Source organism: Epinephelus lanceolatus, chromosome 7 (assembly GCF_041903045.1).
Source record: "Epinephelus lanceolatus isolate andai-2023 chromosome 7, ASM4190304v1, whole genome shotgun sequence".
Taxonomy (NCBI): Eukaryota; Metazoa; Chordata; class Actinopteri; order Perciformes; family Serranidae; genus Epinephelus; species Epinephelus lanceolatus.
Genome location: NC_135740.1, coordinates 23,872,269 through 23,885,805, shown reverse-complemented (window position 1 = coordinate 23,885,805; position 13,537 = coordinate 23,872,269). Strand labels below are relative to the sequence as shown.

Below are 13,537 nucleotides of genomic sequence, written 5' to 3'. Positions count from 1 at the left end.
CTTAAGTGTTCAAAAACAACATCCTTAAGAAATTACCTGAAATTTCAAGCAAATGCTTCACAGCATGTGCTGAATACTGAAAACCCATCTGTGATTTTTCCATCTGAACGTCAAAGTGCATGTAATGATTATATCAAAAGTTCTCTAGAAGATAAATTATGAATTCACTCACATATTGTTGAAGAGTTGTAACCAAACACGTGTCAGTATATTGAAAAACACTCGTTTTGCATCATCTTAAGGAAATTGAAAGTCTTCAAGTTGAGTTCAGCACCACGGATAGCAAGTCACACAGAGTATACTAGTCAGCAGCCAAATCGACTAAAACTAATGAACAGCAAGCTACAGTGTATGTAAAAAGTATTGCAATTTCTTGATGGTTATATAGCACAAGTCTCTCTTTAAAATGACGTGAATGAAACGGCACCATATTGTAACAAATTATCTACAAAGGAACGGTGTAGCAACGAGTACTTTATGTGTTAAATCTCTTACCTTTTCTTTGTTGGGTAAAGTCTGAGTTCTGGTAAAAGTGTCTCCTCCGTTAATACTGATCAGCTCCGCATCTACAGGCGGAAACGGTGCGGGGAAAACCACTACGTCACTCTTGAGTGTGTCTGAGCTGAAACACACGTCATACTGCTGAGTAGCTTTGGAGTAAGACCAGCTCCCGTCAGGGTGGGTGGTGATCACTGGGGCGCTGTACCTGCTGAAAGTGCCGTCTGTCCTGTGGCATTTGACAGCTATTAAACTGATGAGGCTGAGCAGAAAGATGACTGACACCGACACAATGGCGATCAGCAGATAGAGGTTCAAAGCAGAGAAGCTGTCCTCCTTTATGGGCACATGTCTGAACTGAGTCTGGATGTCAGCTGTGCTCTCGACCACCACCACCTCAATAGACACAGTAGCTGACAGGGAGGGTTCTCCGTTATCAGACACCAACACCACCAAGGGGTGAGTTTTCAGGTCATTGTCACTCATTCTCCTCTTAGTCCTGATTTCTCCGGTGCTGGTTCCGATGCGGAAGAGGTTGTTTCCTTTGGGCTCAGAGAGGTGATAAGAGAGCAGCGCATTGTATCCAGAGTCTGCGTCTACAGCCCTGATCTTTGCCACAAAGTATCCCGCTTCAGCAGAATAGGGGATGCTCTCACTGTTAACGGAGCCGTGCTCAGAATATGGCGCGAGAATTGTTGGATTATTGTCATTTTCATCCAGGATTAAAACGTTGACAGTCACGTTGCTGCTGAGCGGAGGAACACCAGAGTCTGTGGCCTGAACTTTAAACTGAAATGTTTTCAACTCCTCATAGTTAAAAGACTGCAGGCTGACTATATCTCCAGTCTCTGAGTTGATGTTCAACATTGTAGATAACGGCAGTGAGTTACTGTTACTTTCTACAATTGAATAGCTCACCTGTGCATTTTGATCAGTGTCTGCATCAACAGCAGAAACTCTTTTCAGCATCGCTCCAACAGGACTGTTCTCTTTTAAATACACATTGACCACAGTGTCTGAGAAACGAGGCGAGTTATCATTGACATCAGAAATATAAACCGTGAGATCACTGGTGCTGGTGAGAGCAGGGGTTCCATCATCTGTAGCTATGATGGTGACATTATAATGTGAAGCACTCTCTCTGTCTAGTTGTCCGTCTACTACCAAAGAGTAATAGTTTTTATAATTTGTTTCCAATTTAAAGGGGCTGTCATTTTTAATATCGCAATGAACTGCTCCATTTTTACCTCCATCTCGGTCCAGAACTGACACAAGTGCAACAGCAGTGCCTATTTTTGCATCTTCTTTCACTCTGTTGATTAGTGATGTCACAGATATCTCAGGAGTATTGTCATTTAAATCCAACACCTCTATTAGTATTTTGCACTGTGCTGCCATTGGAGGAGAGCCTTTGTCACTAGCTTGCACGCGGATTTCAAAAGCCGGGTGCTCTTCAAAGTCAATCTTTCCTTTAACAGTTATTAAACCTGTGAGCTCATCAATTTGGAATATTTCCAAAACATGGTCCTGATCTTTGCTGCTAAATGAATATGAAATCTCCCCGTTTGGCCCTTCATCAGCGTCTGTTGCTGTTACTGTTATTACGGATGTCCCAACCGGAACATTCTCAGTAATACTTGTTTTATACAACGGTTTGGTAAATGCTGGGAAGTTATCATTAACGTCTAAGACATTGATTATGATCTGTGATGTTCCGGATTTCGGAGGTGTCCCTCCGTCTACAGCAGTCAATGTGAGTTTAATTACAGACTGTTTCTCTCGGTCTAAAGGTTTCTGGAGGACTAGCTCAGAGGACACAGTATCTCCTTTGTTCACCGATAAAGAAAAATGGTCATTCTGAATTAGTTTGTATGTATTGATACCATTTTTTCCAACATCAGCGTCATAGGCGGACAGCACAAGAAATTTAGTCCCAGACAGTGTGTTTTCTGCTATTTCAATACTTTGCGATTTAGCAGTGAAAGACGGAGAATTGTCATTAACATCGAGAATATTTATTTCTAAACGATAAAGCTTCAGTGGAGCATTTATCACAGCCTCTACACTCACTGTGCATTTCGTTGCCTTCGCACAGAGCTCCTCTCTGTCTATTCTATCACTGACAAAGAGAACACCAGTCTTCAGGTTTACCTCGAAAATCTTTTTGTTTGATCCGGCAACAATCTGAAACATACGAGACTCCAGATCATCGACACTGAGATTTAGATCCTTGGCTATATTTCCTACAGAAGTCCCCGGATTCACCTCCTCTGATATGGAGTAGGAGAGCTGCCCGTACACCGCTTCCCAATAACAATCCAGCAGAACAAATAACACGTATGCCACCACAGGACTCCTGTTAATCGAAGTCATAATCCAATCCGACGTGAATCCAACATAGAAAAAGTCCAATGGATGTCGAGTGTTGACCCAAACTGTGTTTCCTTTTCTTCTAATTTATCCACAATGCAGAAAACGTCTCAGCCTCCTCTGTGTGCTTCTGCGTCTCTTTGTGTCACAGCCCAACAAGACATCATCACGCTCCTCATCGAGGAGGGGCCTCGGGATTTGAATAAAGTAGTGTCTGTGTTATGGTCTACAGCGCCCCCTTATGGCCTTGTGGACCAATTACATCACAAGACAGGAAAAAAAACAGTCTAACATTGCACACACCATCTCTCAGTTGATGCTCAGCATAAAAACATGGCCAATGTTAACATGAACAGAAAGACAGAAAATATTAGGTTATATTCTTTGAAAAATACTTAACAAACTGGTCGTCATATTTGGTACAAAGCAATGTTTTCTGTATTTCCCAATTATGTATTTGCAATCATGTATTTCGTTATTTCTAAGTGAGGGTCATCTCATCTGTTTGTGGTTGGCATGCGCATCCCTTTAACTAAAATGTAATCCAGGCAATTATTTTAAATACGCCGTTAATGCCATAGCCCTCACAGGGTCTTTGTTGATATTCTCAGACTAAACGCCATTAAGCGAACTGAAAGAATTGGCAGGAAAATAAGACAAATACCTAAGAATATTTAAGAAGATATTGGAAAATGAGTCTCTTATATTGCAATCAACTATCAAATCTATGATGCATACTCTGCGCCCCAAGCAGCGAACTCTGTGTATCAGCGCAATTGTCAAAGAAGAAATGATGAAAGTGACAATTGGCAACTGATCAAAAAACATAATGTATGAATTGCAATGCAGTATTGTTGTTAATTATGGTCAAGAGGTATGAAATCAACCTTTCTTTCTATGTTAAAAAACCCCCCAGCAATACCAGCACAAGTTTCATTTCGGGTTTACGCTTCCCCTCTTCGGCACCATGGACAGCGATACTGCATTTAGATTGTAAGGACTGGTTTACATGTTTTAGACGATGTCAGATGCAAAAGGTCACCATTACCATGGGAGAAAATGTAGGAAACCATTTTCCAAAACACGTGTTACGTGTCAACACATAGACTAAGATACATATACAAAAAGGAAAGAAAAACTAACGACCTACTAAATACACAAAGAGCAAACAAGCCCAGCGTTTAGTGACACCAGCAATATTGTTTCTAAAACATTATAAACGTGCTGTTCTTACCTTTTCTTTGTTGGGTAAAGTCTGAGTTCTGGTAAAAGTGTCTCCTCCATTAATACTGATCAGCTCCGCATCTACAGGCGGAAACGGTGCGGGGAAAACAACTACGTCACTCTTGAGTGTGTCTGAGCTGAAACACACGTCATACTGCTGAGTAGCTTTGGAGTAAGACCAGCTCCCGTCAGGGTGGGTGGTGATCATTGGGGCGCTGTACCTGCTGAAAGTGCCGTCTGTCCTGTGGCATTTGACAGCTATTAAACTGATGAGGCTGAGCAGAAAGATGACTGACACCGACACAATGGCGATCAGCAGATACAGGTTCAGCGCAGAGAAGCTGTCCTCCTTTATGGGCACATGTCTGAACTGAGTCTGGATGTCAGTTGTGCTCTCAACCACCACCACCTCAATAGACACAGTAGCTGACAGGGAGGGTTCTCCGTTATCAGACACCAACACCACCAAGGGGTGAGTTTTCAGGTCATTGTCACTCATTCTCCTCTTAGTCCTGATTTCTCCGGTGCTGGTTCCGATGCGGAAGAGGTTGTTTCCTTTGGGCTCAGAGAGGTGATAAGAGAGCAGCGCATTGTATCCAGAGTCTGCGTCTACAGCCCTGATCTTTGCCACAAAGTATCCCGCTTCAGCAGAATAGGGGATGCTCTCACTGTTAACTGAGCCGTGCTCAGAATATGGCGCGAGAATTGTTGGATTATTGTCATTTTCATCCAGAATTAAAACGTTGACAGTCACGTTGCTGCTGAGCGGAGGAACACCAGAGTCTGTGGCCTGAACTTTAAACTGAAACGTTTTCAACTCCTCATAGTTAAAAGACTGCAGGCTGACTATATCTCCAGTCTCTGAGTTGATGTTCACCATTGTAGATAACGGCAGTGAGTTACTGTTACTTTGTAAAACTGAATAGCTCACCTGACCATTCTGATCGATGTCTGCATCAATTGCTGAAACAGTTTTTAAAACTGCTCCTACTGGACTGTTTTCTTTCACATAGACATTGATTATGTTTTCTGTGAATAGAGGTTTGTTATCATTGACATCTGAGAAGTGGACATTAATGACGCTCGTGCTGGAGAGAGGTGGGCTGCCCTCATCAGTAGCAGTGATGCTGATGTTGTATTCAGCTGAGGTCTCTCTGTCCAGAGGACCGTCCACCACCAACGAGTAGTAATTCTTATAATTTGACTCTAATTTGAAAGGAACATTTTTGGAGATTTTACAGTTCACCATCGCATTTTTACCTCCGTCCTTATCGGAAACTGAAACTAGTGCAATGGCGGTGCCAATGGACGCATCCTCTTTCACGGTGTTTAACAATGACGTAACAGATATTTCAGGGGCATTGTCATTGACGTCTAAAACTTCAATCAATAGTTTGGCATTTGAGGTGAGAGGAGAAGAAGCTCCATCACTGGCTTGTACTCGGATCTCAAAAGCATTATTTTCTTCAAAGTCGATATTCTTTTTATTTGTCACAGTTCCAGTTTTTTCATCTATAGCAAACAGATCCGTTTCTTTCCCTCGGCCTACTTTGTTGAGCGAATATAACACTTGTCCATTTTGACCTGCATCTAAATCAGTAGCATTTAGCGTTATTATTGATGTTCCAATCTTGGCGTTCTCATACACACTGGCTTTATACAAAGTCTGACTAAATACAGGAGCATTATCATTACTGTCCAACACACTGATTATAATAATCATCGTACCAGATTTAGCAGGAGTTCCTCCGTCAATAGCAGTCAGTGTGAGTCGGATCACAGACTGTTTTTCTCTGTCTAAAACTTTCTGGAGCTGCAGTTCTGGAGATATACCCTCTCCTTTATGTGTAGCGAGAGAGAAGTGTTCATTTTGGCTCAGCTTGTAGCTGTTTACAGTATTTTTACCGACGTCTGCATCGTCAGCAGGATGAAGATGGAATTTAGCTCCTGCTGCTGTGCTCTCTGTAATGTTGAATACCTGTGACTGGCTGAGAAATGACGGGGAATTGTCATTCACATCTAAGATGAGAATTTCGATCCGGTACAGTTTTAAAGGGTTATTAATCACTGCTTCTACACTGAGGGAACATTTTGGTTCATCGCCGCAGAGTTCCTCTCGATCTATCCTCTCATTAACATACAGGACACCAGTCTTAAGATTTACCTCGAAATATTTTCTCTTTGATCCAGCAACGATCTGAAACATGCGGGACTCCAAATCCTGGACATTGATGTTGAGATCTTTGGCGATATTTCCGACAACAGTCCCCAGATTCACCTCCTCTGAGACGGAGTAAGAGAGCTGTCCAGACACCGCTTCCCAGTAACAATCCAGCAGCACGAACAGGAGATATATCCACACACAGCTCCTTCTGCTCGGCAAATGCATCATTCCACACATCCAGAGACGACATAAAGGTAGATTTGGCGAATAAGGTCACTCATATGGATACATTAAACAGCATCACGAAATATACCAAATGAATTTATCGGCATATAAGCACTACAATAGAAAAATGGTGGTCGCACCGTCCTCTTTCGCTCACCGAGTCTCTTTGTTTGAATCGCCTGAGAAACATCATCATCCTCTGAATCTGGGAGGAGCCCCGTGCTACCAACGAGTTGGTTCAAATGTGACGGTCTACAATGTCCTCATGTGGACACTTGCGAGAACTACATTCAACATACAGACACTAATATTAGCAGACCTTGACATTCTTAATTTCCACTTGAACATGTAGCTAAACCATTTCATAAGTCAAAGAAGAATTGGTTGAACTGCTTAATTCATCACAGTGATAATTTAGATTAACACTTAATATGATTGCATCTTTTAATAAACTGAACTGTTTTCAAAATGAAGTCAAAACTTCACGAGACAACTGATGTGATTACAGAAGAAGGTTTTTAAAATATCAGCAATCCAGAAAAATGGTTTAGTCAGGACACAAACAAAAACCCGCTTTCTGCAAAAGCCAGACACGAATAAAGGGAAAAGAAGCACAATCAAACTAAAGACAAAGCATGTATCTTCACAAATACATTGCTGATGTTTGAGCCGGTATGAAAGCCTAATTTCTATGAGACAGGGTTGAAAATAATTTACAGCTTTGTTCTGCAGTTTAGAAGCGACACAGAACCACATGCCTTCAGCACCATGGAAAGCCACATACACTTAAAAAAAGCAGCTCAGCAGAAAGTCATGACTGAGATCACTAATTCAACACATTTCCATTGTGTGAATTTATATCAAGATACTCAGGTAATTTTGAATATTTCTACAGTATATTAACTCAAACGCAAGTCACATATTTTTCCCCTAATCACCTACATGACACAAAGCTTTTTGCAAAAGACTTCAAGTACAACGGCATCAATTCCCACCCAGTTCTCAACATTGGTGTAGTGTCAAACACGTGGTGCTATTATGTTCTTACCTTTTCTTTGTTGGGTAAAGTCTGAGTTCTGGTAAAAGTGTCTCCTCCGTTTATACTGATCAGCTCAGCATCTACAGGCGGAAACGGTGCGGGGAAAACCACTACGTCACTCTTGAGTGTGTCTGAGCTGAAACACACGTCATACTGCTGAGTAGCTTTGGAGTAAGACCAGCTCCCGTCAGGGTGGGTGGTGATCATTGGGGCGCTGTACCTGCTGAAAGTGCCGTCTGTCCTGTGGCATTTGACAGCTATTAAACTGATGAGGCTGAGCAGAAAGATGACTGACACCGACACAATGGCGATCAGCAGATACAGGTTCAGCGCAGAGAAGCTGTCCTCCTTTATGGGCACATGTCTGAACTGAGTCTGGATGTCAGCTGTGCTCTCAACCACCACCACCTCAATAGACACAGTAGCTGACAGGGAGGGTTCTCCGTTATCAGACACCAACACCACCAAGGGGTGAGTTTTCAGGTCATTGTCACTCATTCTCCTCTTAGTCCTGATTTCTCCGGTGCTGGTTCCGATGCGGAAGAGGTTGTTTCCTTTGGGCTCAGAGAGGTGATAAGAGAGCAGCGCATTGTATCCAGAGTCTGCGTCTACAGCCCTGATCTTTGCCACAAAGTATCCCGCTTCAGCAGAATAGGGGATGCTCTCACTGTTAACGGAGCCGTGCTCAGAATATGGCGCGAGAATTGTTGGATTATTGTCATTTTCATCCAGGATCAAAACGTTGACAGTCACGTTGCTGCTGAGCGGAGGAACACCAGAGTCTGTGGCCTGAACTTTAAACTGAAACGTTTTCAGCTCCTCATAGTTAAAAGACTGCAGGCTGACTATATCTCCAGTCTCCGAGTTGATGTTCACCATTGTAGATAACGGCAGTGAGTTACTGTTACTTTGTAAAACTGAATAGCTCACCTGACCATTCTGATCGATGTCTGCATCAATTGCTGAAACAGTTTTTAAAACTGCTCCTACTGGACTGTTTTCTTTCACAAAGACATTGATTATGTTTTCTGTGAATAGAGGTTTGTTATCATTGACATCTGAGACGTGGACATTAATGACGCTCGTGCTGGAGAGAGGTGGGCTGCCCTCATCAGTAGCAGTGATGCTGATGTTGTATTCAGCTGAGGTCTCTCTGTCCAGAGGACCGTCCACCACCAACGAGTAGTAATTTTTATAATTTGACTCCAATTTGAACGGAACATTATTGGAGATTTTACAGTTCACCATCGCATTTTTACCTCCGTCTTTATCAGATACTGAAACTAGTGCAATGGCGGTGCCAATGGACGCATCCTCTTTTACGCTATTTAACAGTGATGTCACTGAAATTTCAGGGGCATTGTCATTGACGTCTAAAACTTCAATCAATAATTTGGCATGTGAGGTGAGAGGAGGAGAAGCTCCATCACTGGCTTGTACTCGAATCTCAAAAGCATTATTTTCTTCAAAGTCGATATTCTTTTTATTTGTTACAGTTCCAGTTTTTTCATCTATAGCAAACAGATCAGTTTCTTTCCCTCGGCCTACTTTGTTGAGCGAATATAAAACTTGTCCATTTTGATCTGCATCTAAATCAGTAGCATTTAATGTTATTATCGATGTTCCAATCTTGGCGTTCTCATACACACTGGCTTTATACAGAGTTTGACTAAACATTGGAGCGTTATCATTAATGTCCAGCACATTAACTATAATAACCATAGTGCCAGATTTAGCAGGAGTTCCTCCATCAATAGCAGTCAGTATGAGTCGGATCACAGACTGTTTTTCTCTGTCTAAAACTTTCTGAAGCTGTAATTCGGGAGATATACTCTCTCCTTTATGTGTGACGAGAGAGAAGTGTTCATTTTGGCTCAGCTTGTAGCTGTTTACAGTATTTTTACCGACGTCTGCATCGTCAGCAGGGTGCAGAGGAAATTTAGCTCCTGCTGCTGTGCTCTCTGTAATGTTGAAAACCTGCGACGTGCTGAGAAATGACGGGGAATTATCATTTACATCTAAGATTATAATTTCAATCCGGTACAGTTTTAAAGGGTTATTAATCACTGCTTCTACACTGAGGGAACATTTTGGTTCATCGCCGCAGAGTTCCTCTCGATCTATCCTCTCACTAACATACAGGACACCAGTCTTAAGATTTACCTCGAAATATTTTCTCTTTGATCCAGCAACGATCTGAAACATGCGGGACTCCAAATCCTGGACATTGATGTTGAGATCTTTGGCGATATTTCCGACAACAGTCCCCAGATTCACCTCCTCTGAGACGGAGTAAGAGAGCTGCCCAGACACCGCTTCCCAGTAACAATCCAGCAGCACGAACAGGAGATATATCCACACACAGCTCCTTCTGCTCGGCAAATGCATTATTCCACACATCGAGAAGGAGCATATGGGCAAACTAGAACAACATGTTACAACGACCACAAGAACAAAATCAAGGAAGAAGTATTCCAATTAAATATTTTGGCATTTCCACGAGCAAACAAGACGACCGTTCTTTGTGGCCCGACGTCTCTTTGTAACAAAGCCCACAGATGCATGATCCGCTGACTGGGAGGAGCCCTGAGCTAATAAAGAAACCGTCCAAATGTGATGGTCTATAGTGTCCCCATGTGGACATACGTCATAATTACATGCTACATCAAACTTCATCACATCAGAAATATGTACATACTCGATTCCCTCTAAACACGAGGCAATGCAAAAACATCAAAGAGTCAAATTATAAAGGAAAACGTTTGGCACACTGATTTCTGCAATTCATATAATATGACAAACCTATTCAGAAACAGCATCCTTTAGAAATTAACCGTTATTTAAAGCAAAAGCTTTTCAGAATGACAGCGAGTTATTTTTATGTGGTAAATGCTGAAATACCATCTGTGACTTTTTTTCTATCTAAAAATCAAAGTCAATATAAAGAGTGGATCAAAAGTTTTCTTGAGGGTAAATTATGAAATTACTCACATAATGTTGAAAAGTTGTAACCAAAAATATGTGTGAATGCACTGAAAACACTGTGCACTTAAACAACATACTTGTTTTGCACCCTGTTATGGGAACTGAAAGTTGAGTTCAGCACCACGGATAGCGACTCACACAGAGATTACTAGTCAGCAGCCAAATCCACTGAAAGTTAGACACTATCAACTTATGAACAGCAAGCTACAGTGTATGTAAATAACATCGCGGTTTCTTGATAGTTACGTGGCACAACGTAACCATCCGTAACCGTTAGTGTAACAACGCATATTTAATGAGGAAAACAATCCTGAAGTGATATTAGTTGCTTTTTCTTACCTTTTTTTCATTGGGTAAAGTCTGAGTTCTGGTAAAAGTGTCTCCTCCGTTAATACTGATCAGCTCCGCATCTACAGGCGGAAACGGTGCGGGGAAAACCACTACGTCACTCTTGAGTGTGTCCGAGCTGAAACACACGTCATACTGCTGAGTAGCTTTGGAGTAAGACCAGCTCCCGTCAGGGTGGGTGGTGATCATTGGGGCGCTGTACCTGCTGAAAGTGCCGTCTGTCCTGTGGCATTTGACAGCTATTAAACTGATGAGGCTGAGCAGAAAGATGACTGACACCGACACAATGGCGATCAGCAGATACAGGTTCAGCGCAGAGAAGCTGTCCTCCTTTATGGGCACATGTCTGAACTGAGTCTGGATGTCAGCTGTGCTCTCAACCACCACCACCTCAATAGACACAGTAGCTGACAGGGAGGGTTCTCCGTTATCAGACACCAACACCACCAAGGGGTGAGTTTTCAGGTCATTGTCACTCATTCTCCTCTTAGTCCTGATTTCTCCGGTGCTGGTTCCGATGCGGAAGAGGTTGTTTCCTTTGGGCTCAGAGAGGTGATAAGAGAGCAGCGCATTGTATCCAGAGTCTGCGTCTACAGCCCTGATCTTTGCCACAAAGTATCCCGCTTCAGCAGAATAGGGGATGCTCTCACTGTTAACGGAGCCGTGCTCAGAATATGGCGCGAGAATTGTTGGATTATTGTCATTTTCATCCAGGATTAAAACGTTGACAGTCACGTTGCTGCTGAGCGGAGGAACACCAGAGTCTGTGGCCTGAACTTTAAACTGAAATGTTTTCAACTCCTCATAGTTAAAAGACTGCAGGCTGACTATATCTCCAGTCTCTGAGTTGATGTTCAACATTGTAGATAACGGCAGTGAGTTACTGTTACTTTCTACAATTGAATAGCTCACCTGTGCATTTTGATCAGTGTCTGCATCAACAGCAGAAACTCTTTTCAGCATCGCTCCAACAGGACTGTTCTCTTTTAAATACATATTGACCACAGTGTCTGAGAAACGAGGCGAGTTATCATTGACATCAGAAATATAAACCGTGAGATCACTGGTGCTGGTGAGAGCAGGGGTTCCATCATCTGTAGCTATGATGGTGACATTATAATGTGAAGCACTCTCTCTGTCTAGTTGTCCGTCTACTACCAAAGAGTAATAGTTTTTATAATTTGTTTCCAATTTAAAGGGGCTGTCATTTTTAATATCGCAATGAACTGCTCCATTTTTACCTCCATCTCGGTCCAGAACTGACACAAGTGCAACAGCAGTGCCTATTTTTGCATCCTCTTTCACTCTGTTGATTAGTGATGTCACAGATATCTCAGGAGTATTGTCATTTAAATCCAACACCTCTATTAGTATTTTGCACTGTGCTGCCATTGGAGGAGAGCCTTTGTCACTAGCTTGCACGCGGATTTCAAAAGCCGGGTGCTCTTCAAAGTCAATCTTTCCTTTAACAGTTATTAAACCTGTGAGCCCATCAATTTGGAATATTTCCAAAACATGGTCCTGATCTTTGCTGCTAAATGAATATGAAATCTCCCCGTTTGGCCCTTCATCAGCGTCTGTTGCTGTTACTGTTATTACTGATGTCCCAACTGGAACATTCTCAGTAATACTTGTTTTATACAATGGCTTGGTAAAGATCGGGGTGTTATCATTAACGTCTAAGACATTGATTATGATCTGTGATGTTCCGGATTTTGGAGGTGTCCCTCCGTCTACAGCAGTCAGTGTGAGTTTAATTACAGGCTGTTTCTCTCGGTCTAAAGGTTTCTGGAGGACTAGCTCAGCAGACACAGTATCTCCTTTGTTCACCGACAGTGAAAAATAGTCATTCTGATTTAGTTTGTATGTATTGATACCATTTTTTTCAACATCAGCGTCATAGGCGGACAGCACAAGAAATTTAGTCCCAGGCAGTGTGCTTTCTGCTATTTCAATACTTTGCGATTTAGCAGTGAAAGACGGAGAATTGTCATTAACATCTAGAATATTTATTTCTAAACGATAAAGCTTCAGTGGAGCATTTATCACAGCCTCTACACTCACTGTGCATTTCGTTGCCTTCGCACAGAGCTCCTCTCTGTCTATTCTATCACTGACAAAGAGAACACCAGTCTTCAGGTTTACCTCGAAAATCTTTTTCTTTGATCCGGCAACAATCTGAAACATACGAGACTCCAGATCATCGACACTGAGATTTAGATCTTTGGCTATATTTCCTACAGAAGTCCCCGGATTCACCTCCTCTAATATGGAGTAGGAGAGCTGCCCGTACACCGCTTCCCAATAACAATCCAGCAGAACAAATAACACGTATGCCACCACAGGACTCCTGTTAATCGAAGTCATAATCCAATCCGACGTGAATCCAACATAGAAAAAGTGTGATGGATGTCGAGTGTTGACCCAAACTGTGTTTCCTTCTCTTCTAATTTATCCACAATGCAGAAAACGTCTCAGCCTCCTCTGTGTGCTTCTGCGTCTCTTTGTGTCACAGCCCAACAAGACATCATCACGCTCCTCATCGAGGAGGGGCCTCGGGATTTGAATAAAGTAGTGTCTGTGTTATGGTCTACAGCGCCCCCTTATGGCCTTGTGGACCAATTACATCACAAGACAGGAAAAAAACAGTCTAACATTGCACACACCATCTCTCAGTTGATGCT

At 42.3% G+C, this 13,537-nt stretch overlaps 1 protein-coding gene and 2 pseudogenes across 14 annotated transcripts in view; all 3 read right to left on the bottom strand.

Annotated features, from left to right (window-relative positions):
• The window catches only part of LOC117260979 (protocadherin alpha-C2-like), a 198,071-nt gene that overhangs the window by 97,862 nt on the left and 86,672 nt on the right, over positions 1 to 13,537 (bottom strand). Inside the window, exon 1 of one of the 12 annotated variants that reach the window (XM_078169345.1) lies at positions 10,845 to 13,482. The exons of 10 other annotated variants lie outside the window; for them this stretch is intronic. In XM_078169345.1, coding sequence (XP_078025471.1) covers positions 10,845 to 13,220 — 2,376 coding nt within the window. In that variant the 5' untranslated portion in view covers positions 13,221 to 13,482. Of the gene's footprint in view, positions 1 to 4,102; positions 6,494 to 10,844; positions 13,483 to 13,537 lie in introns of those variants that run through there. One more of the 12 variants, XM_078169338.1, reaches the window with a different exon arrangement.
• On the bottom strand, positions 442 to 3,344 carry LOC144463817 (protocadherin alpha-8 pseudogene; annotated as a pseudogene). The gene has a single exon (XR_013491812.1). The product of XR_013491812.1 is annotated as a protocadherin alpha-8 pseudogene (transcript).
• LOC117261160 (protocadherin alpha-10 pseudogene) lies at positions 7,518 to 9,920 on the bottom strand (annotated as a pseudogene). The gene has a single exon (XR_013491816.1). The product of XR_013491816.1 is annotated as a protocadherin alpha-10 pseudogene (transcript).